At 36.2% G+C, this 24,996-nt stretch overlaps 1 protein-coding gene across 1 annotated transcript; it reads left to right on the forward strand.

Annotated features, from left to right (window-relative positions):
• LOC100782437 (uncharacterized) lies at positions 1-23,880 on the forward strand. The gene is made up of 14 exons (XM_041007237.1): positions 1-162; positions 246-309; positions 834-942; positions 1,804-1,866; positions 2,862-2,971; positions 7,721-7,749; positions 8,062-8,107; positions 10,077-10,152; positions 10,752-10,787; positions 11,423-11,560; positions 12,113-12,160; positions 12,778-12,892; positions 13,007-13,107; positions 23,626-23,880. The coding sequence occupies exons 1-14, from the start codon at positions 108-110 to the stop codon at positions 23,710-23,712; spliced, it is 1,077 nt and encodes a 358-aa protein (XP_040863171.1). The 5' UTR covers positions 1-107; the 3' UTR covers positions 23,713-23,880.
• Positions 23,881-24,996: the final 1,116 nt, after the last annotated feature.

Genomic DNA, 24,996 nt, shown 5'->3' on the forward strand with positions numbered 1-24,996 from the left:
TGTTACACGTAAAACACCAATTGCCACGTACGTCCGTTTGTTTCTTCCCCTTTTCTTCCTTCCCTCGTCTTTCTGGCTTGTGTTTCAGTCTCAGTGCGACTCACGCCATGGTGGATTCATCTCAACTCCTCGAAGCAGCTTCTGATTTCGCTCACTACACAGGTTCCTAACTTCCCTATTCTTCACTTCCCTTCTCTTTGATCGTTACATTTTTCACTTTGTGAGTAACATTGCTTCGATTTCAGGGGCGCACAGCGATGATTCCGCCAGGGACTTTCTTAATCGCTTCCCTCTCCCAGTCATCTTCAGGTTTTATTCTTTTTCTCAATTTTGTTATACCCTTTTGCTCGTTTTGGGTCTTGTTGCTTGTTGGAGTGTTTCCTTGGTTTTAAAAGGGGCGCATTTGTTGTGAGTGTATGCATAGAATTATTCTTAAAAAAAAGGAAAATAAAAGACAAAGAAGTGTTAATGTAAAAAAAATGGAAATTTATTTATTTGTTATTTTGGTTTTTTGTGTTGAATTTTGGTGGAGCTTCTGGTTTGACATGTTTCAGACTTGTGTGCATTCAGTATCTTCTTCATGACTTGAATTGAATGCATTTTGAGTAAAACTATTGAACTTATTGTTCTGTTGAGGTACATTAGATTTTGTTTTAAAGTCTTGTTCAGTGGAGGACTATTTTTCATTCCTGTATGATTTAGTGTTGTAGTCTTTTTGTTAAATTCTGATCTTGGTCGTGAAATAAAGTTGGGTTTGTGTTCAGTGTTAATTCAAGGACATTATACATCCTTCTAGAGAAATTTTCCCTTGATTTTCTCTGTTAATTTTGCAGTGCATTACAGACTCAGTTTGATGTGCCTGGCCTAGAAAATACTCTTGTTACATGCCTTGAAAGGTTATTCAATACGAAGTTGGGTGCTTCTCTGATCCCGCAGTATATGGTTTGTGATATACTCCCTTAGCTCATCCATTCTATTTTTGGTTTTAGTGGAACATCGCTTGCTCGCTACACTGAAAGTAAACTGAAAATTTTCTGAAAGTGGTATTATTTGTTTTGCCAAAAAAACCTATCCACTTTACTTATAGTTCTAGTTGGTTAAGTTTTTTTTTTTTTTAAAAGAAAAAAATTAAATTCACAAAAGTGTGCTGGCAATAATTGACTTTTTTTTTTTTGTTTCTGTTTCTTATGCACCGTAAAACTAATTGAATGCGAGTTTCCTTCTTTCTCTGTGACGAGTAAATTGATCATTAATCTATGGGTGGATTGAGTGTTTATTTTACCTTTGTCTCTGTTTGCTAGCCCATGGAGTGTGATTGATCGAAGTCTTTTCATCCATTTAAAGCATATATCAGTTCTATTTTTAATTTGATATAATCATTTTCTATCTTCATATACCGTTTCAGTATTACAGGAATAGCAACATTTGAATCATTAAAAAAAGAATAGATAGAGTATATAAGATAAAATTTGGACTAAGGTGCAATAAATTTGGATTAGTAGGTGAAAACATGTGGAAAATTTCATATTAAACTATGAACAGGAAAAAGCTTTGACTTGATACATTTTGTTGAGAAGTGTGCACTCAACAATTAAGACCTGTGATGAACATGCAAGCAAAGTACATAAAAAAATGTATCTGTGCAGTTTAACCATTGATTGAAGAGGGCATTAAAAAATTGTTTTCTGTGTTCAAGCATTAATTTTCATTCTGCATACATAAAGATGCATTATTTCTCCTGTCACATCATATTATTCTTGTAGTAGTTATTCTTATTGCTTTGTTATTATGTTTTTGGTTCAGCCTTTTGTTCAAGTTGGTCTGCAGGCAGATTCTCAAGCAGTCAGATCCTTAGCTTGCAAAACAGTACGTGGATATACTTTATTTATGCCAAGTTTATTTAAATCCTTCTATTGTATGGACAATGAGATTCATCACCCTATGCCCCTCCAATAAAGACAAATATTTTATGTTTAATGGAATGTACTTTACTTTTTCCTTACATAGATCTTTGCAATATCTAGTTGATCAATCCTAAAAAATGATTTTTATGTGGTTTGACACGTAAGCCCATTGTGCACATGTGTAGAGATATAAAAATAATTTTAACTAATAGCTTAAGCTGTTAAGATAGTATTTGACATGATGCTATCGGGATCCTTTATGACCAAGTAAGTAATCAGGTATTCAATTTTTGACACCCTTTCATTATAAATAAAGATTACTTTCAGCAACAGGTAGAGTTTGCTTGAGCATTATCCATGCTTCAAGCCCAAAGGGTTGTTGTTTGAAGGGTGTTTTAGAGATATAGAAATAAGTGCAGACCTTCACCTAATTGGTGTGTGTTTGCTTTAGCTTATTTTGCTGAAATAAATACCTATTTTTTGTTAGCTTCCCAAGAGAAGCATAATAAAATACCTGGTTCCCAGATATGCAATAAGCTTTGGGGAGCGTCTGTCCTTGACTATTGCAACTTACTTTTTTAGTCTTTGCATATTCAATCATTTGCTTGCAACTTATTGTAATGTTGGTTTCTCTTACCATCATATGTGTGAATTTCCTTTTCTTCTATTATTTTACTCATATTTTCCTCTTATTATTCCGGTTATCCCAGTCCACTCTGGTGCTTCTTATTAAAGAATGCTGGCCATGTGGCTGTGCATTGGCACTTAATATTTAATAAAGCAGTTAGTCCAAGTTGTATATGCTCTTCAAATGGAAGTGAAATGGTTTGATAATTACCTATGAATTTATACATTTGGAAATAAATTTTGCTAGATATATTTTTACATGTGCAAATTACTAGTTATGTGGAACACTTTGTAAGCAATATTACTTTTATATATGACTTCAACTTTCAGGTTACATGCCTTATTGAGAATCTAGACAATGATCACAAAGTTGCAGCTAGTGTTCGTCTAATTAAAGACTTCAATATGTATCCTCTTTTGCTTGATTGCTTTATAAAGGGGTAAGTAGAGAAGTACTACGGGTTTGTTATCATTCTTGCTTCGCCAAAGTGTTTATTTCAATATCATGATTGTGCCGATGATTGAATTACCTACAACTAAGGGATTTGGTTAGATTGAGTGATTTATTGCCAATTAGGGTAAGCTGAATTAGTTAAGAATTCATTCCAAGGAGGTGCTTGATATTCATTCCTTTTTCATTTCTAATTGTTTAAGAAGACAGTATAAAATACATGGGAATGTAAGATCTCCATATTTTGTACAAAAAAGTTGGATTGGAACTTATGCAACAAAGGCTGATATTGATTATTTATAAAAGTGAGTGAAAACTTGTACTTGAGAATGTTGGTTCCCCTCACATTTAGGAGGTATTAGATGAGAATGAGATTCTATTAATTGGCTGTAATCATGTCTACTGGGAACTTAGATGCCACTATAAAAGTAATTTTATACCTACCACCAACAGATGCACCTCTTCCCATATATACCTATAGAAAATAAATAGGCACTCAAAACAAAAGCATGCTCAAATATCATTGACCCACTCTTATCAATTTTTATTCATTTTGATACGAACAAGAAGAATTCAATGGGTTTAGGCATCAATGATAACCGGAATTCATTGATGCCTAGATGAGAATGATGGTGTAGCAAACACCTCCATAGTTTCATATTGATGTCAACTGTATCCAACATTTGTATTTATTGTTGGTTTGCTGGTGCTTTGTATCATCAAGCATGATTTCCTCTGGTGCACTTCTGATGCAATCCTACCCCCCAAGGATATTGGATAGAAGACTCCAAGAGGCTTGGGCTAGAGCTACTAAAGAAGGCCCTAGGGTTCTCATGAACCTTAGGGTAAATTTTTGAGTCCATGGGTCAAGGTTGGATCCACTATTCTTTGTAAATATTAGAATAGGTTTTTCCTTCGTTTGAGCCTTGTATTTTGGTCATTCTAGTATTATAGGGTTTTAGCCTTGTATTTCGGGGCATTTTGAGTAGTCTTTGTAGTAAGGACTTTTTTTTTATATTTTCATGTTTTTTGCCATGGGGGTGAGCTTAGCTATTATAGGGGGTGTGTAGTTAAGCTCTAATTTCTCATCTCAAGGAGGTGAACTTAGCTATTAGAGAGGTGTGTGTAGCTAAGCTTTAGCTTCTTTAGGAATCTTCTTAAGAAAGTTTCTCAAGGAGGTGACCTTAGTTATGAGAGGGGTATGTGTAACTAAGCTCTAGCTTCTCAAGGAAGTTTTCTCAAAGAAGCTTTTCAAGGAAGTTTTCTCAAGAAAGCTTCTAAAGGAAGCTACCTAGTCTATAAATAGAAGCATGTGTAACACTTATCATAACATTGATGAATGAGAGTCTTGTGAGATACAACTCAAAGTTCAACTTCTCTCTCTTTTTCTTCTTCAATTTCGTGCTCCCCCCTCTCTCTTTCTCTCTCTCATTCTTTTCCTCCATTGAAGCATCCTCTCCAAGCTTCTTATCCAAGGCTCATTTTGGTGGTGAAGCTCCTTCTTCCATGGCTTATTCCTTAATGGATGGCGCCTCCTCTCACCTTTTTTCCTTTGTCTTCCGCTGCGTCTCCATGGTGGAAAATCATCATTAAAGGACCCCATTGAAGCTCAAAGATCCAGCCTCCACAGAAGCCCCACAAGCAAGCTTTCATCAAGTGGTATTAGAGCACGAGAGCTTCAAGTAGGTGCTCCTTAAACCTCCATTAATTTTTTGCTTTACCTTCTCTTCCATTGTTGTTTCTTCATTTTTTCTCCATGTATTTCCTCACATGTCTTGTGCTAAATGTTTTTAACATGATTCTTTAGAGTTTCCACCGATTAAACTTGTTATAGAAGCTAGATTTAATTTTCTATGGTTCAAATTTCTTGTTCTTGTTCTTGAACCATGAATTGTGTTGAGTTTAGGTTCCTTTCAGTTTTGTCTTGTTATTTTTTGTGGCTGAAAACTAAATCATAAAATTCTTACAAAAATATTAAAGTAGAAGAAAACCTCAAAAATCTAGAGTGACTTGTTCACCTATTGTAGTTTTGTCATAGAAGTCATGTCTAGTCATGAAACTTGTCACATAAGATTTGTTATGTTGTGCTGAATTTTATTTTCTTGTTTTTTTGTCTAACTCATTTGTTCATGTGTGTATGAAATTCTTTTAGCCTATTATTTGATTTGAGTCAAATCTTTCATGTTAATTAGTCCTTAACATATTCATGCAAAATTCTTCGAGAGTCTTTGATTGTGAACCTTTTCTTGAACTTTTAGGTTTCCTTATGATTGTGTCTATTGTGAATTTGAGTTTTGGTGATTGAATTGCTGGCTGAAATGTTGATCCTAAGTGAATATTGAACTCCTAAACCTATGTTAAACAATACTAGTGAGTTCAACATACATAGGAAGGTTGAAAGTAAGCCCAAGGCAATCAATATATCGTGCTTAAAAAAAAATCGTTGGTGCTGGCAGCTTGGACATACAAACTTGTAAAAATTACTGAGAATTGGTTACTTCGAATTTTGAGCTGAAATTTTTACTGAATTTTCTAGACATCTAGAAAAAAGTTAGAAAAAAAGAAACAAGTGATTTGGATAAAAGGAAAAAATACGAAAAATCACACAAGTTGACAGGAAAATCAGTATCCAGAAAAAAAAAGGTGAAAGGGAAATGTGCTTGTTGTTTTGGCTCAAAATTTATTCTATAATTGGAAATTTCAATTGAAAATTAGTGTGAAGACAAGTGCCAAAGCTAGAGGTTTGTTGAGTCTTTTTTTTTAGTTTTTTTACTCTACTCTAGAGCCATTCTAAGTTTCTCTTTTAGTCCTAGTTTGCTTCTATGTCTTTTTCATTGCTTTAATTGTTGAATAATCCTTGAAAAATTGTCTTGTTAAAACTCCACTGGTTTAACTTTCATTTCATTTTTTTTTTTTTGGTCTTTGGTTATTGCTTGTCTCTTTGTTTTCTTGTTTGTGAGTTGCCATATAGGGAATTGGAAAGGAGGATTGGTGTCATCCCTTGAAGAATTTGAGTCAAGAAGTAAGGGGCCAACCACCTTAAGAGCTATTGGACTAAGAAGCACTCCAAATTGAGTGAATCACCAAAGAGATAACAACCACCAAAATTGAGGATGTTTTGTAATTTTTTTCATTGGAAGTGTGTTGGGAGTCTCCAATAAGTTACCAAACTTCCATTTGTGTGTAATAATTTTAGGCAATATTTCCTTAGGATAGTGAGTGTTTTGTTCGGAACCTTGATGTGGTCATCCAAACACTCTTAGGATTCACTTAGTTTACTTTTCTTGCTTACTTTCATAGCTTATTTCCTTTACCTTCGATTGTCAAACCGCCTAGATAGCTTTCCTTTTATCAATTAGTTGTTTACCTTATCTGTCACACCTCTTTTAGTGTTTATTTTGGCTAGTTTCAACCATAGTTTCTTTTACCTTTTGTTTTCAAACCTCCTACAAGAAAGAACCACAACTTAGGAATCAACATGAGTCATCATTCATCTAGTGTTAATGACGAGGGTACTAGTCATAAAGACCCTTTATCTAGAATCTTAGATGAGTTGAGTTCCCTCAAGTTATGGAAAGAAAAACAAGAGAGAAAAGAAAAGGGAAAAAAAGAGTAAAAGAAATAAGTCAAGATGAAAGAAAGAAAATAAGAGAGGAAGAAATAAGAAAAATAATGAAAGAAATAAAAAGAGAAAAACATGCCTCCTATAGTAGTCATAACTCTTGCAAGAGCCTAAGTGAAGAACTTCGTGACTATTATGAAGGAAGACATAGGTCACATCTTAGACCTCACTTCCATAGAAGAGAAAAGGAAAGAAAGCCTCAAGAGGCTAACATTAACTTCTCATACTTCCATGGGAAGGACAATGTAGAGACTAACTTAGATTGGGAAATAAGGGTAGAGCAACAACTTAAAAAGAAGTCTACTTCAAAATCTTATGGCTCTCACTCTTATCCAAAGAAAGACCAAGGTCAAGGCATCTTAGGAGTGACACCTTCTAAGCCCAAAGATGATAAAGGGAAGATAATAGAAAAGCAAGCCCCTAAGGCTAGTATACAAGAGAAAACTAGCTCTATAAAGTGTTTTAAATGTCTTGGAAGAGGACACATTACTTCTCAATGCCCCACCACAAAAACCATGATTATGAGGGGTCAAGACATTTATAGTAGCCAAGATGAGCCTACTATTTCACCTTCCTCTAGTGAAAGTGAAGAAGCAAAAGGGGAAGAATCTAGTGAAGAAATCTACCCCCAAGAAGATGGACAACCATTAGTGGTTAAAGAGAAGTGTAAGGAGGTAAGTGTCTCCTCCAAGAGGTTAGCTAAGAAGGAAACTCATTTTACGATAAAGACAAACATTAAAGAAACTTTCCCTCTTAGACAACCTCCACATTTTCTCTTTTGTAAAAAGACACTTGCTAGCATTGCCATACCTCTTGGGCTTGAGTTTATTCCTCAAGTAAAGAAATTGTTGGATGAGGGTTTGGTTCACAAGAGCTTAAATCCTTGTGCTTTGTTGGTGCCCAAAATAGGTATTATTAGGCACAAGTCCCTAAAATAAGTGGTATGATGAATGTTTTGAGTGGTGCAACCCTCGTTTGTAAAATCACTCGTACACCTAACATCTTCATGGTGTGTGTACATAGGGACCCATTAGGTAGGTTTGTTCTTATTTTTAGTTTCAATACAAACTTAGATACTCATATGGGACACCTTAGGTTTGTTGTATTTTTTTGTAGGAATAATCAACATAAAAATACAGAAAAAGGTACGCTTTATTGCATTACTTTCCTTAATTTTGTAAATAGTGATCAAGGGGTTCCCACGAACCCTAAGAGAATAAAGGTTATTCCTGATTGGCGCACTCCACCAAGTATAAGGGAAATCTGGGGCTACCATGACTTAACAAACTTTTACAAAAGGTTTGTCCCATATTTTTCTATACTTGTAGCACCACTCATTAAGTTGGTGAGGAGCCATGTTCCCTCATGGGAAGATGTCCATGAAAGGGGTTTTCAGACCTTATCATACTCTAACATACCCAACACCACTAATACATATGTTTTTATTATTTTTACAGGTGTCGAGGGAAGGAGCCTAGAGTATAAAGAACCTTGGGATTTGAGGTCAAATCCTTTCCAAGGTGGAGGGGATGATGCAATCCTACCCCCAAGGGTATTGGATAGAAGACTCCAAGAGACTTGGGCTAGAGCTACTAAAGAAGGTCATAGGGTTCTCATGAACCTTAGGGTAGATTTTTGAGCCCATGGGTCAAGGTTGGATCCACTCTTCTTTGTAAATATTAGAATAGGTTTTTCCTTCGTTTGGGCCTTGTATTTTGGCTATTCTAGTAGTATAGGGTTTTAGCCTTGTATTTCGAAGCATTTTGAGTAGTCTTTGTAGTAAGGACTTTTTTTTTGTATTTTCATGTTTTTTGTCATGGGGGTGAGCTTAGCTATTATAGGGGGGTGTAGCTAAGCTCTAGCTTCTTATCTCAAGGAGGTGAACTTAGCTATTAGAGAGGTGTGTGTAGCTAAGCTTTAGCTTCTTTAGAAATCCTCTTAAGGAAGCTTCTCAAGGAGGTGACCTTAGTTATGAGAGGGGTATGTGTAGCTAAGCTTTAGCTTCTCAAGGAAGTTTTCTCAAAGAAGCTTCTCAAGGAAGTTTTCTCAAGAAAGCTTCTAAAGGAAGATACCTAATGAGAGTCTTGTGAGACACAACTCAAAGTTCAACTTCTCTCTCTTTTTCTTCCTTCAATTTCGTGCTCCCCCCTCTCTCTTTTTCTCTCTCATTCTTTTCCTTCATTGAAGCATCCTCTCCAAGCTTCTTATCCAAGGCTCATCTTGGTGGTGAAACTCCTTCTTCCATGGCTTATTCCTTAATGGATGGCGCCTCCTCTCACCTCTTTTCCTTTGTCTTCCGCTGCATCTCCATGGTGGAAAATCATCATTAAAGGATCTCATTGAAGCTCAAAGATCCAGCCTCCATAGAAGCCCCACAAGCAAGCTTCCATCAACTTCTATCCATTTCTCTCTATTAATATTTGTTGGAAGATATTGGAATTTGATTTCATCATCTTCAGTCTAACAATTCATATACTCTAATCCGTCTATCTCTGCAATCTAATTGCAACAAGTTTTTGTTGCAAATGTAATGGGTCTCTTGCTGGTTTGTGTTGATTTCATTTGCCAATTTACCACGTACTTCATGTGATATGTTTCATAATTTAATACTTATTATCAATGAACTAGAAACTATTGATATGATGCAACCTGATTAAGTCCTTGTAGCAAAATGTTACCTTGCTGGGGTTGTTCCTCTTCATTTTTAAAGTGTCCATGTGTTTTCCGCACAATTTAATAATTGTTATGAAACAGATGGAAACTGTTAACTCATGCATATTTGTTGTGCTATTAAATTGATAAAATCAGGTGTTAAAGTTGTTATTTCGTCTATTGATGGTAGACTTCAGTCATTGGATGCTTTAGATAGAGATGAATGTGAAACTGCACTTGAATCATTGGGTCATATGGGATCATGTAAATATGTCATGTCATTACCTACTTTTTAACACAATTTTTTTTTTATCTTGTAAGAAAATGGATTTTAGTTTATTATATTATATTGATCTTGTGGTCATAGTTATCAATATTGGATAACAATGTGGAGCAACCACAAGAGCACTATAGTGGGATGACCACTATTATGAATTTTATAAATATAATATAAATAATTTGTTTATATTACATACACATAAATGCTCAAATATTAAAAAAAATACTCATAATTAGAGACACATTCATAATTAATAATTAAAATTCATAATTTTAAGCCAAATACAGAAGTTAATAAAAAGAGTCAAGTAATATTCAAGAAACAAAACAAAGTATAGCAAGAAAGGGCTACGTAAGGCTACCTATCTGAACACAACAATGAAAGAAAGAAAAAACACAACATACATATTGAAAAAATGAATGAATAAATAAAACAGACCATAGACCCTGTGGTCACCTCTAGCTGGCCTTAATTGTGGCCTCTGAGGGGTTGCCATAAGGTTGAGTTAGGCCTCAAGCCCAAATTCTAAGATGGTATTAGAGACTATCTTAGATCCATTGTTGGGCCACCTAGGCACCTACTTGTCACATTCCAGGCCCATAGCCCTGAGCATGAGGTGTGTTGGAAAGCCGCCTTAATTGTGGTCACCCCTAGCTGGCCTTAAAGATATGGCTTAAATAAAACTTATAAAGCTTGTGTGATCCTCAGCTTACAAGCCAATTTTGTAGAGTTGAAATAGAACCTAAGCCCAAATTTTAGGAAGTTTTACTCTGGAGAGCCTTACATTCAAATGAAAGGCATCACAAAACAGTAAAGTTTGTGTGATCCTCATGCTTCCACAAACCCTTCCAATCCGTCCTTTGACTGAAACCCCAAAAATGAACACTGAGCATGTTTCAAAGCATTTGGACAAACTCATTGTTAGAAAATGTTTGCAACACCCAAGCCTTCTAGGTTCTGGCTGCTTCCTGTTACACATTTGTACATTTAGAAGCAGTAATTTATGAATCAATATGATATAGTACATATATGATTCTGTAGAATGTTCAAACTACTTAATTATCAATTTATATTTCATTATTGAAAATTGGTTTAATGAGAACCTCTTCCTTTTTAAATACTACAAATTTTAATTTATGGTTTTTGTGATCATAGATATCCAGGGAGCTACATTACTACTCTCAGGTTCATCACCTGCTGCTCGACATGTTATAGATGCTGCTTTTGAAGGACAAGGACCAACAGGGCATGGTAAACAGCTGTTTAGTGAACTGGATTCTTGTTCTTTTCTTTTCAAAGTGTTTCAAGGTATCCTGAACTAATGTAATTTGATACTCCCGGTAACTCCCATAGTCCCGTTGTATGTTGTGTTCAATTGCTTGCTCAGGCAGCTTGAAGGAGCATATTGCCCTCAAGGTTAAAATAGCTGAAACTGCATTTATGGTGCGTTGATGCAATTTGCAGCAAGCAGTGTTGTGGTAGTAATGTTCTGAATCTTGAAAGTGTTGTTTCCTAGGTTTATAGCATCTATTTTTGGAATCATGAGAATTCCCAGTTTACTGGAACATGGTTGCCTCGCTGACATCAATCTGATTGTAGCATTCAAGTAGTCTGTGTTTTGGTAACTGTGTGTGGACATGGCATTCAATCCCTAAGTAAAATGTGAAAACATTTACATTTGTTGCTACTGCTAATAATTTCCAAGGATAACAAAAGCAATAATCTAATTTTGTTTTTGTACCCTCTAGAAGGTACAATTCAAAAGAAAATGCATTACTTCTCAATTGTAGAAAAAGTTGGAATTCCATTTTACTTGGAAGATGTTATGTGCTAATAACTTCTCTTCTAAGTTGGAACTTACATGGTCTCTTAAATGGCAATCACAGGCAGCATTGCATGCTCTAGGAAATATCTCGGGAAAAACCAGATCCGAGAATAGCATCATACTCAATGCTGAAGCAGAAGTAAACCTGCGGCGCTTAATTTATGAAACAGCATCCAGAAGCACAAAGCTGACTCCATCGGTTGCCTATTTTCATTCTTTTAGTTTCAAGTGCTTTTTATTGGTTAATTTTTTTAAGTTCTATTTATAATGGTTTGGTTTCTCTTTGAACTAAAGGGACTAGGCATATATATGAAACTTTATCTAAGCTATAGTTTTGTCCTAACTTAATCATGACTAAATGTTAAAAAAGTAAAAGAGGACCACGCTGATCAGTACTATTAGTATCATTATCTATCTCTATATGGAAAGTAACTTTCAAGACAAATCTTAGTCACACGGTGAAAAGTCCATTGTGATATATGCTCATAACAAAAAATATGTTAACAGAAGTATATCTAACAAGTGACTGTATATTCAATAGTAATTGTGCTCCCTCATCATGTGGGAGCATCTTTGCTTCATGGATTTTAGAGAAAAAATTATTGATCAGTTACGTGCATTTTCCCTCTACCCAAGTCCTCTTAGAACCAAAGATCCTCAAGTCTACAATGTTCATCGAGTTGTCTTGCATAACAGCTTTTTAATTAAACATTGAAATGCTGCAACCTCACCAAGTTCATGCAATTTGCAGGGTCTTTTTCTGTCAGTACTGCAGCAGGATTCAGAAATGCGTCTAGCGGTGAGATATTCATATGAACTTCATATTGTTAGGTTATATGCACTATATTGTTTAAATAATTTCCTCAGTGCAAATACTTTAGTAGTCAATCAGTCTAGGTGATTTTGTTGGATGTAAATGCCAATTCCAGGTCAATATAAATCTAAAACTCAACAAAATGTTTATACTAGCTTCTTTGAAATTGTAAAAAGTCAATTTGCTGTAAAGCGAAACATAGCTATCAATAATGAAGCACTTAGGATTATATAGGGGACATATCTAGTAAGAACATTCTCATTTTAAAAATGTGAGAACTAATAAATTTGAGTTTTAGCTTTGGTTTTTAACCATGCTAAATGGCATTGTGTCATGTATAGCTGATTTCACCTTGTGAGATAAGGTTTGTTGTTGTATACACTTATACATGAATTATTAAGATAAGTTAGCTAATGGCCATATGACCACTTAAAGAAGTTACGTACATTTGTATTCTATTATAATTTAATGGTCTATATTTATTGTTTTTATTTCTTACAATAACCAAGAGTTCTCATCTAATATGTTTTCTCCCTATATAATTGCCCATGAAAAATTTACTAAAACAACTCTTATGCGATATCCCGTTTACATATTTTCAGGGCTATAGAATGCTAAGTGAATTGGTTGCCCGACCATGGTGCTTGATGGAGATATGTTCAAAACAAGAGATTATAAATAAAGTGACCGACCCAAGTACTGAAACCACAAAAATAGGTATGTATTATGCTTTAGATGGCTGTTAATATTGCCTATATAGTCATACCGTATGTTTTCCATTACTTTGCTCCAACTGTATTTTCTTAACACGCATGATCTTAACATATTCAGGTATGGAAGGCAGATATGACTGCTGCAAGGCAATACACAAGTCATTGACAGTGTCTAGTAGAGTTTCTGCTAATCCAGCTTTTGCAGGAATAGCTGCAAAGGTTAGATACCAGACCTTTCTGCCATATCATAGTTTTGAAAACCAAACCGGTGAATAATCCGGTCAAGGCATTGACTAATTGACCCACATGATCCCGTCCCTGTTAAAAAAATTGAAAATTTTAATATATATATATATATATACAAAATTATAAATAAAATTTAGTGTAAACAATGTTTTTAATCCTCGAATTTTTCAACATTTATGATTTTGATCCTTAAACTTTGCGAAGACTAGTCAATGTCCCTAAACTTTTTTTATCCAGTGTTTTCATCCTTTTCGTCCATTTTGACCATTAGGTGATGCGGAATGTTGTTAATGACGGATGGCGTAGCGGCAAATGACGGACAATATATATATATATATATATATATATATATATATATATATATATATATATATATATATATATATATATATATAAATATTAACAAAACAATAGATAAAAAATAAATATAAATAAAAAATAAAAAAATGGATTGCATTCAAATAAACTAAAAAATTTTCATGAGTTCACACAATAATTAGTAGAAGAGGGCTGAACAGAAAAAAAAAAAAAAGTAGAACCAAAAATAAAAAAAAGGGTGTCAAACAGGAAAAAAAAACAGAACAAAAAAAAACAAAAAAAAAAACAGAACCACGGTGTTGCCGTTGCAGTCTGTAGTCGTTGCCTCCACCGTCCATTGCTCGCGTGCGTGGTGCGTGGTGCTCCCGTGCTGTCGATCATTGCTCGCGTGCGCTGGTGCAGGGTGCTGTCGTCGCTGGTGCGTGGTGCTCGTGCTGTCGTCGCTAGTGCGTGCTAATTGTGTCGTCGTTGCGCTGGAGTTCTCGGGGTGCCGCTGGTGCTCGCGTTGGAGTTCTTGTTATTGTTTGTGCTTGCGCTGCTCATCTCATTTTCATTTGAAAATCAGGTTAGGGTTGGGTCAGGTCAGCCCAACACGACTCAATCTGTCTGTTGCGAAAATTTCAAAAAATAAAAAGGATCTTCCGTCATAACCGGCATTCCGCCACCACCGTTTAGGCTATGGCGGTCGTCATGAAAACCGCAATGCCACCGCTATTTGGTGGCGTTTTTCCAAAAAACCGTGCCACCATACCATCATGGCGCCGTCGTAACCGCAATTTAACAACACTGGTGATGCGTGACGTTGCTTTTATAATTATTTTATTTTATTACATTTTTTGGCTGTTAAAGCCACCAGAAATTACTTGAATAACTTATTTCAAGGTCTTGAACATATTCTAGCAGCTAAGAACCCTAGAAATTGTCATATCCCAAGTTCAAAATCAAACCTGAAAACGATTTGCCCTAATTCAAATTCTCCTATACAAAATTTCACATCCAGATTGAAACACAATTTCAATTCCAAATTCAATTTCTCCCTAAATTTTCCTCTTGCTGAACTCCAACTCTTCATCCCATGCAACACAACGATGGACCTTCCTCACCAGATTTGTTGCGATCACAAGAAAGGAAGAGAAGAGGATATTATTATTCTGCTCCATTCATTACATATCAAGCATCTATTATAAAGGCATCAAACAAGGATAAAAATGTGAAAATGGAATAACAAAATGAATGGAGTAATGGAATGGCTAGAAGCATGCAGCAGACAACTTATTCCTCCTTAGTAAATACGATCCTGCCAGCTCAGCACCTTCTAAAACATTCTGTTAGACGAAATCCACCAGGTACTTGGCTGCAATGATTCTGCGTTTGGGTCTTTGATTCGCGCCCTCAGTGGTGCTTGGCTGGTTTGCTTTCTCCTTCCTAACATTACCCCTTCATCAAAGAATACCTTGTCCTCAAGGTGATGCATCTTTCAAAGTTTCCCAGTCCTCCCATGTTGTATTCTCCGGAGGCCAGCCCTTCCACTGGACTAAAACAAGTGGTTTGGGTTCACTCGAAGTGTAATGCCATCGAGTGTTGATAATTGCGAGTGGAGCAATTACAGGCTGGTTTTCTATTGTCGTGGGCGGTAACTCCACGGCTGGCTCAGAGGTGGAGGAGGAAGAGTGGAAAGGTTTGAGAAAGGAGTAGTTAAAGGATGGATGAATATGAGACCCTTTAGGTAGTTGAAGCTTGTAAGCCACCATGCCAATCTTCTGTAGAACCTGCAAGGGACCATAAAAACGTCTAGCCAATTTAGAGTAAGATTCTCTTGTGGTTGAGGTTTGTCTATGAGGGTGTAGTTTGACTAAGATCCAATCTCTAATCTTGAAGCTTACATCTCGTCTATGATTATTCGCAAAATGCTTCATGGTTCCTATGCCTTGAGCAACTTCTTTCTGAAGCTTTTGAACATAACCTCTTGATTAACCAAGAAATCATCAACTGCTTCGACCTTCGATGACCCCATAATGTATTGAGGGGGACTTGGTGATTTCTTGCCGAATGTAATTCATAAGGTGAGAGTCCTATACTCGAGTGTTGGGAAGTGTTGTAGAACCATTCTGCCCATAGCAAGAACCTTCCCCAAGAAGAAGGATGTTTATGAACAAATGCTCGAAGATATTGCTATACAACGCGGTTCACCACTTCGATCTGACCATCGGATTATGGGTGGTAGGCCAACTCATTCTCTATTTGGCCCTACTCATATGAAATAGCATCTGCAAGAAGCGACTGATGACAAGGGGTCATGATCCGAGACCAGGCTTTGTGGCATGCCATGTATTTTACCAACAAGTTCCATGAATAGAAGAGCAACTGAGTGAGCAGTATAGTGAGAATGAAGCATTCCTAGATGAATGCCCTTAGAAAAGTGATCCACGACCATTAAGATAGCATTATGACCACGATACGCCAGAAGTTCTTCAATGAAGTCTAAGGAGAGATCCTCCTTAAGATCCTCTTTGAGATCCTCCCAAGGTCGAGATGGAACCGGAAATGGTGTACTTGGTGTGTTGGTAATCAATGCAATCCTTAACAAATTGCCAGACATCATCCTTAATTTCAGTCCAAATAAAGTTCTCCCTTACTTGCACCAATGTCTTTGTGATTCCAATATGCCCTCTTGTGCGGGTCACATGAAATTTATTGAGCAAAATTGGAATGAAACGAAGTCCTTTAGGTAGCCATATGCATCCCTTTTTGAGAATCAATCCTTGCACAGTGGTACAATCAGGATGCATCATCCTTAATTTCAGTCCAAATAAAGTTCTCCCTTACTTGCACCAATGTCTTTGTGATTCCAATATGCCCTCTTGTGCGGGTCACATGAAATTTATTGAGCAAAATTGGAATGAAACGAAGTCCTTTAGGTAGCCATATGCATCCCTTTTTGAGAATCAATCCTTGCACAGTGGTACAATCAGGATGATCAGTAAGATTGACCGAAATCTCTTGCATGAAGGTGATGAATTCTGGTTGAAGCAACAACTCATGTTTCAGCTCCTATAGAAAGGTGAAATCAACATGAACAAATTTCCAACGAAGGTCTTTGGAATGTTGGGGACAAAGCATCTGCTACAGCATTCGATTGCCCAGGTCGATATTGAATGGAATAATCATATCCAATTAGCCTCGCCAATTACATTTGCTGCTCTGGGGTTTGGATCACTTGCGTCATCAATTCCTTGAGACTCTGGTGATTAGTAAGAATGGTAAAATGGTGACCCAGTAAGTATTGCTTCCATTTTTTAATTGCGGCAATTATGGTCGCAAGTTCGCGAACTTAGGTGGACAAGCGAAGAAGCTTTCGACAAAAGGATTTGCTAAAAAACGCAATGGGGTGGCCTTGTTGGGAGAGCACGGCTCCCATTCCCACTCTGGACACATCTGTTTCGACCACAAAGTGTAATGCGAAGTTTGGCAATCTCAGGACTGGTGCCTTGCTGACAGCCTTCTTCATTTTATCAAATGCATTATGGGCCTCTGTGGTCCATGTAAACTAGTCCTTGGCCAAGAGTTGTGTCAAGAGAACAATAATTGTGGCATACCCTCGCATGAATCTGCGGTAAAACCCCAACAGCCCTAGCAATCCTTGCAAGGCTTTGATGGAGCAAGGGATTGGCCATTGTTGAATTGCTTGAACCTTCTCTTGTAAGGGTGCCAAATGTTGAACTACTTGAACCTTCTCTTGTAAGGGTTCCACACCATACTTACCATGTGACCTAAGTGGAACCACTTGAGTTTAGGCAAACGAGCATTTGGATAGCTTAAAAAAGAACTAGCCCTCCATCTGGAAAGTTTGCTCTAGATGTCACAGGTGTTCCGCAAACGTTTTGCTATTAATCAGAATGTCGTCAAAAAAGACAATGATGAATTTGTGCAAGGTTGGAATATGCTATTTATGGGGGCCTGAAAGGATGATGGTGTGTTGCATAAGCCGAAGGGCATGACGTGAAACTCAGTGGTTGTTATGAGTTCTAAAAGCGGTTTTGCTTACGTCTTCCTCCTTCATCAGGATTTGATGATATCCTTGTAACAGGTCTAGCTTTGAGGACCAGCAGGCACATCGATCGTCGTGTGATGGTGTTGAGAGCTCGATAGTGAACACAGAACTGGCATGAGCCATCTCTCTTAACCAAAAGAACGGGGGAGAAAAATGGACTCGTGCTTGGACCATATTTGCATCATTGATTCTACCTGATTCTCATTCTGAAAGTGTGGGTAAGGTAGGGCCACGCAAGGCTCCATTCATTAAGTTTCTCCTCCTGGAGCCTCGCGAGGGCCACTGCTTAGACTAGAGTGAGGGGTTGAAGTGCCTGGACTTCACGTCTAATCATCGGAATCAACAACTAAGCAGAAATGGTGCCAGAAGCGGACAATGTGATTGGCTAGAGATTCAAATTATGACAAATATTTGTGGTACCTCATTACAATCATACTTAATTCGAAGGAATTGTTTGATCTTAAAGGGGGTAATCGATAATTTTGCACGTGAGGAGTTATTTCTTGGTTTCGATTGTGTCGATTTAAATAAGGTTCCGGTGGAATCCTCATACTGAGAAGGAGAAATTCACCCTCCGAAGCCTGAAAAAGACCTGACCAAGACGATATCTAACCATTCCAAGTCATCCATTGGAATCAAGCCAAGGCTAGACCCTCCATATAGAAGGAGGCAATGGTGAGTCTTTCATGGTCCAGGGTGGAATGATATTCGAAGAATTGCATGATTTTAAAGACCCATTCTGAGGGATCAATCTCGTCAAAGCATGGTACATCCAACTTCATAGTGAGGATGCGAAGAAGGAGGTCCAAAACTGGGGTTAGCGGAGGAAGACAGGGAGAGTGTTGTCTGGTTTCTAGAATGGCCATTTTTTGGAGAAGCTCATCAAGCTTGGTCGTCATTGGGTCTAGGTAGCTTGCTTGTGAAGCTTCTATGGAGACTGAATCTTTGAGCTTCAATGAGGTCCTTCAATGATGATTTTTCACCATGGAGATGCAGCAGAAGATAAAGGAAAAGAGGTGAGAGGAGGCGATATCCATTAAGAAATAAGCCATGGAAGAAGGAGTTTCGTCACCAAGAATGTGCCTTGGATAAAAAGCTTGGAGAGAATGTTTCAATGGAGGAAAATAAAGAGAGAGAGAGAGAGAGAAAAAGAGAGAAGGGGAGCACGAAATTGAAGGAGGAAAAGGGGGAAAGAAGTTGAACTTTGAGTTGTGTCTCACATGACTCTCATTCATCAAAGTTACAACAAGTGTTACACATGTTTTTATTTATAGCCTATGTAGTTTCCTTGAAAAACTTCCTTGAGTAAGTTCTTTGAAAAGCTAGAGTTTAGTTATAAACACCCTTCTAATAACTAAGCTTACCTCCTTGAGAAGCTTCCTTGAGAAATTTCTTTGAGAAGCTTCCATGAGAAAATTCCTAGAGAAGTTAGAGCTTTGTCACACACACCCCTCTAATAGCTAACCTGACCTCCTTGAGATGAGAAGTTAGAGTTTAACTACACACAACCCCTATAATAGGTAAACTTCCTCATGCCAAAATACATGAAAATACAAAAAAATTCCTACTATAAGGACTATTTAAAATACCCTGAAATACAAGGTTAAAACCCTATAATACTAGAATGGTCAAAATATAAGGCCCAAAAGAAGGAAAAACTTATTCTAATATTTACAAAGAAGAGTGGACCCAACCTTGGCCCATGAGCTCATAAATCTATCATGAGGTTCATGAGAACCCCAGCTTCTTTAGCAGCTCTAGCCCAATCCTCTTGGAGTCTTCTATCTAATTCCTTAGGGGATAGGATTGCATCATCCGCTTCACCTTAGAAAGGATTTGACCTCAAATCCCGAGATTCTTCATACTCTGGGCTCCTTCCCTCGACACCGTAAAAAGAATAAAAATATATGTATTAGTGGTGTTGTGTATGTTAGAGTAGGGTAAAGTCTGAAAACCCCTTTCATGGACATCTTCCCATGAGGGAACATGGTTCCTCAACAACTTAATGAGTGGTGCTACAAGTATAGAAAAATATGGGACAAACCTTTTGTAAAAGTTTGTTAAGTCATGGTAGTCTCATATTTCCCTTATACTTGGTGGAGTGGGTCAACCAGGAATGTCCTTTATTCTCTTAGGGTTCGTGGGAACCCCTTGATCACTATTTAAAATATTAAGGAAAGTAATGCAATAAAACATACCTTTTTTCTGTATTTTTATGTTGATTATTCCTATAAAAAATACGACGAACCTAAGGTGTCCCATATAAGCACCTAGGTTTGTATTAAAACAAAAAATAAGATCAAATGTACCTAATGAATTCTTATGTACATGAATCATGAAGATGTTGGGTGCATGACTGATTTTACAAAAGAGGGTTGCAACACTCAACACATTCATCATATCACTTATTTTAGGGATTTGGTATCTAATAATATCTATTTTGGGCACCAACAAAGCACAAAGATTTAAGCTCTTATGAACCAAACTCTCATCCAACAACTTCTTTACTTGAAGAATAACCTCAAGCCTAAAAGGTGTGACAATGCTAACAAGTGTCTTTTTACAAAAGGAGAAAATGTGGTTGTCTAAGGGGAAATTCTTTAATATTTGTCTTTATTTCAAAATCTCTTTCCTTCTTAACTAACCTCTTGGAGGAGACACTTATCTCCTTACATTCCTCCTTAACTAAACTCTTTTTTTCTAACTTTTTTCCAGATGTCTAGAAAATTCAGTAAAAATTTCAACTCAAAATTCGTAGTGACCAATTCTCAGTAATTTTTACAAGTTCGTATGTCCAAACTGCCAGCACCAACGATTTTAGACTTCTGAATTTTTTTTTTTTAGCATGGAATATTGATTGCTTTGGGCTTACTTTCAACCTTCCTATGTATGTTGAACTCACTAGGCTTACTACAGTTTTAGGAGTTCAATATTTACTTAGGATCAAAATTTCAGTCAACAATTCATTTACCAAAACTCAAATTCACAATATACACAATCATAAGAAAATCTAAAAGTTCAAGTAAAGGTTCACAATCAAAGATTCTCTTAGAATTTTGCATGAACATGTTAAGGACTAATTAACATGCAAGATTTGACTCAAATCAAATAATAGACTAAAAGAATTTCATACACTCATGAACAAATGAGTTAGACAAAGAAACAAGAAAAATAAAATTCAACACAACATAAGAAATCTTATGTGACAAGTTTCATGACTAGACATGAGTTCTATGACAAAATTACAATAGGTGAACAAGTCACTTTAGATTTTTGAGTTTTTCTTCTACTTTAATGTTATTTTTAAGAATTTTATGGTTTAGGTTTCAGCCACAAAAAATAACAAGACGAAACTCAAAGGAACCTAAACTCAACACAATTCATGGTTCAAAGAACAAGAACAAGAAATTTGAACCGTGTTAACAACATTTAGCACAAGACATGTGACGAGATACATGGAGAAAAATGAAGGAATAACAATGGAGGAGAAGGTAAAGCTGAAAATTAATGAAGGTTTAAGGAGTACCTACTTGAAGCTCTTGTGCTCTGATACCACTTGATGTAAGCTTGCTTGTGAAGCTTCTATGGAGGCTGGATCTTTGAGCTTCAATGAGGTCCTTCAATGGTGATTTTCCACCATGGAGATGCAGCGGAAGATAAAGGAGAAGAAGTGAGAGGAGGTGTCATCCACTAGGGAATAAGTCATGGAAGAAGGAACTTCGCCACCAAGAATGTGCTTTGGATAAGAAGCTTAGAAAGGATGCTTCAATGGAGGAAAAAAAAGAGAGAGAAAGAGAAAGGGGGGAGCATAAAATTAAAGGAGGAAAAGGGGGAGAGAAGTTGAACTTTGAGTTGTGTCTCACAAGACTCTCATTCATCAAAGTTACAACAAGTGTTACATATACTTCTATTTATAACCTAGGTAGCTTCCTTGAAAAACTTCCTTGAGAAGTTTCTTTGAGAAGCTTCTTTGAGAAGTTAGAGTTTAGCTACACACACTCTTCTAATAACTAAGCTCACCTCCTTGAGAAGCTTCCTTGAAAAACTTCTTTGAGAAGCTTCCTTGAGAAGATTTATAGAGAAGTTAGAGCTTAACTAAACACACCCCTCTAATAGTTAAGCTCACCTCCTTGAGATGAGAAGCTAGAGCTTAACTACACACAACTCCTATAATAGCTAAATTCATCCCATGCCAAAATACATGAAAATACAAAAAAATTTCTAGTACAAGGACTACTCAAAATGTCCTGAAATACAAGGCTAAAATCCTATACTATTAGAATGACCAAAATACAAGGCTCAAAAGAAGAAAAAATCTATTCTAATATTTACAAAGAAGAGTGGACCCAACATTGACCCATGAGCTCAAAAATCTATCCTGAGGTTCATGAGAACCCCAGAGCCTTCTTTAGCAGCTCTAACCCAATCATCTTGGAGTCTTCTGTCCAATAACCTTGGGAGAAAGGATTGCATCAACTTCTCCCTCGAGCGTTTTTGGATCTAATTATGGTGTAAGAGTGGAAGGGAGCCTTTTTATAGGAAAGACAAGATCAAATGTGAAAAAGTTTAGAAGAATGAAAGGAGGTAACAAGGAGGGTTTTTAGCTCCGAACCTTGTCGTGTGCTGCGGGCCACCATTATAATGATTGTTGCAAGCACACATGCCACACGGACATTGAAATCGATAGAATTGCGAGGACCATGCTGCTGTAAGCTGACACCGCATGCTCTTCGTTCCTTGTTAGATGGATCATTGCTTCTTATTACCAAAATTGTGAGAACTACTATACACAATCTAACAATGAGAAATTAAAGGAAGAAAATGAGGCCATTAATGGTGATAAGGGCCCACAATTAACAGTGACAATGTTGTTTAGGGTTGTTGATTTGGGGATTTTGTTAAGGGTTTTTTTTGTTGATTTGATGATTGTGGCAAAGAAGAAAGATGGCTTTTGATTTGGGGATTTTATTTTTAGTTTGTTATTGATTTGATGATTGTATAGGATCTTCATTATCTTTGATTTGGGAATCAGGAAGAAGCAATTTCTGGCGATTTTTAAGCTACTAGAAACTGTTTGATACAGATTTTAAAGTTGAACTTACCATTTTCTAGCGGTTAAAAATTATCAAAAATTAAATAAAATAATAAAAACAATGTCATATAATCACTTAACAGTTAAAATGGACGAAAACATTGGACGGAAAAAAGGTTCAGGGACATTAACCAATCTATGCAAAGTTTAAGGACCAAAATCATAAAAGTTCAAGGACTAAATACATAGTTTACCCTAAAATTTATCGTGACATAAAATTATAGTAGACATATATTATGTTTGTACATCATACAACAAAAAGAAAACTATAGGTAACATAAAGAGTATATATATATTGTATTTATTTATTAAATAATTGTGGTGATGTGGTGGTAAGGTGTAGTGCTAATTCCAAGAGAATTTTTAGCATATTTTTCTTCAAATTGTGTAAACGTTATATGTATATGATAAATATAACATTTGTTGATATTATGCCATCTTGAACGCTTTGGAGCAGCATCAATGAGTGTTTATGCTACTACGGGACCTGGGTTTGAATCCAAGCTGGTTACAATTTCATTATTTTTTTGGAAAATTGGCTTTGAGCTCCGCAACCCATTTCGGGTCATTGCAATTGGCGGTTAATCCGGAAATCCGGCCTGGTCACACCGGGTTTTGCCGGGGGAACTCCAGGACCGATCCAATTTGCAACCCAACTCGAACAGAACACCGGTTCACGGTTCAATCGGTTGGATCTGTCTAGTCGACCCGGGTTTTAAAACACTGCACCATATTGTGCATGTGCATTTGAGTATTTTGAGTATCCTTTCCAGGCTTTTGTGCATCGGCGTGTTTGTATTGTGTTTGGTGTGCACGCACGTTAATGTATGTGACATTTTTAAGTGGGTTATGTGACATTCACCTATAGTTTTATGGCTCGTGTTGTTTTAATTTCTTGCACTAACCAAAAAATTTCACTTGATATGCCCATTTTTATACATACATACATAAAGGGAACAAGAAAAGAACAGCAGCATGCTTATTTGCCTATTCTTTTATTGAAGTGACAATTCAGTAATATTGCATGCAGTTGCAGGAAGCTGTTGAAATGGGTCCATATCTTATTAAAAGGCATGTTGAAGCTCAACCTGCTGTGATGACGGCTGATAGATTTTAGTTTTCACATCTGAGTGGTCAAGCAATACCTAATGGGGCAGATTTTCTTTTCTTGTCCCCTTCAAATACAGTGTGCAGTGCTATAGAACAAAAACCTGTTCCCCCTCAAATCTTGGAACTTGATGGAATGAGTATATTAATCATAGTTTTTTAGTGGATTATATTTCAATGGCTTTTGTCAACTCTAGCAAATATAGATATTCTTTTTGCCTTTGGATGCGTATTGCGTTTGTGAAGTAGTCTTTTTCAACAATTACATTGTTTACTAACTGACATATATACTGAACTTGCATTCAGCTATCATTTAGCTTATTCAAGTTCGATTGCAGTATGTTGTTTCTCAAGTTCTTCTCCAAGCAGTAATTTGTCTCTACATTAGAAATAGAAATATCATAACAGAAAAATATTACAGCAGTTTTCAACAAATTCAGCTTTTTATGGTTTTTACTAGTTTTAACGGAACATCGTGCTTATGATACTGAGCTTCTATGATGTATAGTTAAATTTGAGGGTATAATGTTGAGAAATATTCCGTATTGTAACTTTTGAATATTTAAGTTTGACAAATACGAGGTCTATACACAATTTTTTGGCAAAATCATGTGCTTTCATTATTTTTTTCTTGAAACAATATTTTGCATATTTACATAGCATACAATCCAATTAATTTGAAATGAAGCTCGTTTTTTTATCAGATTGGTTGTAAAATAATAATAAAAAATTTATCCGGTTTAGGTTGTAAAAAAAAAATTGACCCAATCCAAAATGTATGAATTGATTGAAGGGTATTGCTATTGGTACTATAACTTTTGCTAATAGTACTACTCAGGTGGATGCCTTTTAGGCATATTCTGAAATTGTCCCTTGAAAAATTGCATAATAGAATTGTGATTCTATTGTGTAATGGGGTGAAAAAAATTAATAATGAAAATATGATTTTGTTATATGCTTGTACAACATAATCATATTTTTATTGTTATTTTTTTATATTGTTAAATAACATAATGGAATCATGATTTTGTTGTATTATTTGATTACATTCACAAATTTGTAACCAAAGTATGATTTTGTTTTGTTATTTTATTTTTACCCTGACTAGGGAATGAAATCATGATTCCGTTGTATTGATTAATACAAAGGAATTATGATTTCATTGTGTTTTTTTAAGTGTTTTAATTTTTAAAAAGTAAAACTTAATGTTTTATATTGTGATTTAGCAATCATATTTATGACAGTCTGACAAGCCAACAATGTCCTTGTAGAGCTCAATGTAATTTGAATCTTA

This window comes from Glycine max, chromosome 12, assembly GCF_000004515.6.
Source record: "Glycine max cultivar Williams 82 chromosome 12, Glycine_max_v4.0, whole genome shotgun sequence".
NCBI classification, from domain to species: Eukaryota; Viridiplantae; Streptophyta; class Magnoliopsida; order Fabales; family Fabaceae; genus Glycine; species Glycine max.

Excerpts from the sequence above, each read along its gene's own strand:
- LOC100782437 (XM_041007237.1), top strand. The coding sequence starts at position 108 with ATGGTGGATTCATCTCAACTCCTCGAAGCAGCTTCTGATTTCGCTCAC. Across the intron at positions 943-1,803 it reads CTCTGATCCCGCAGTATATG|CCTTTTGTTCAAGTTGGTCT; the intron begins GTTTGTGATATA and ends TTTTTGGTTCAG. Across the intron at positions 11,561-12,112 it reads GCACAAAGCTGACTCCATCG|GGTCTTTTTCTGTCAGTACT; the intron begins GTTGCCTATTTT and ends TGCAATTTGCAG.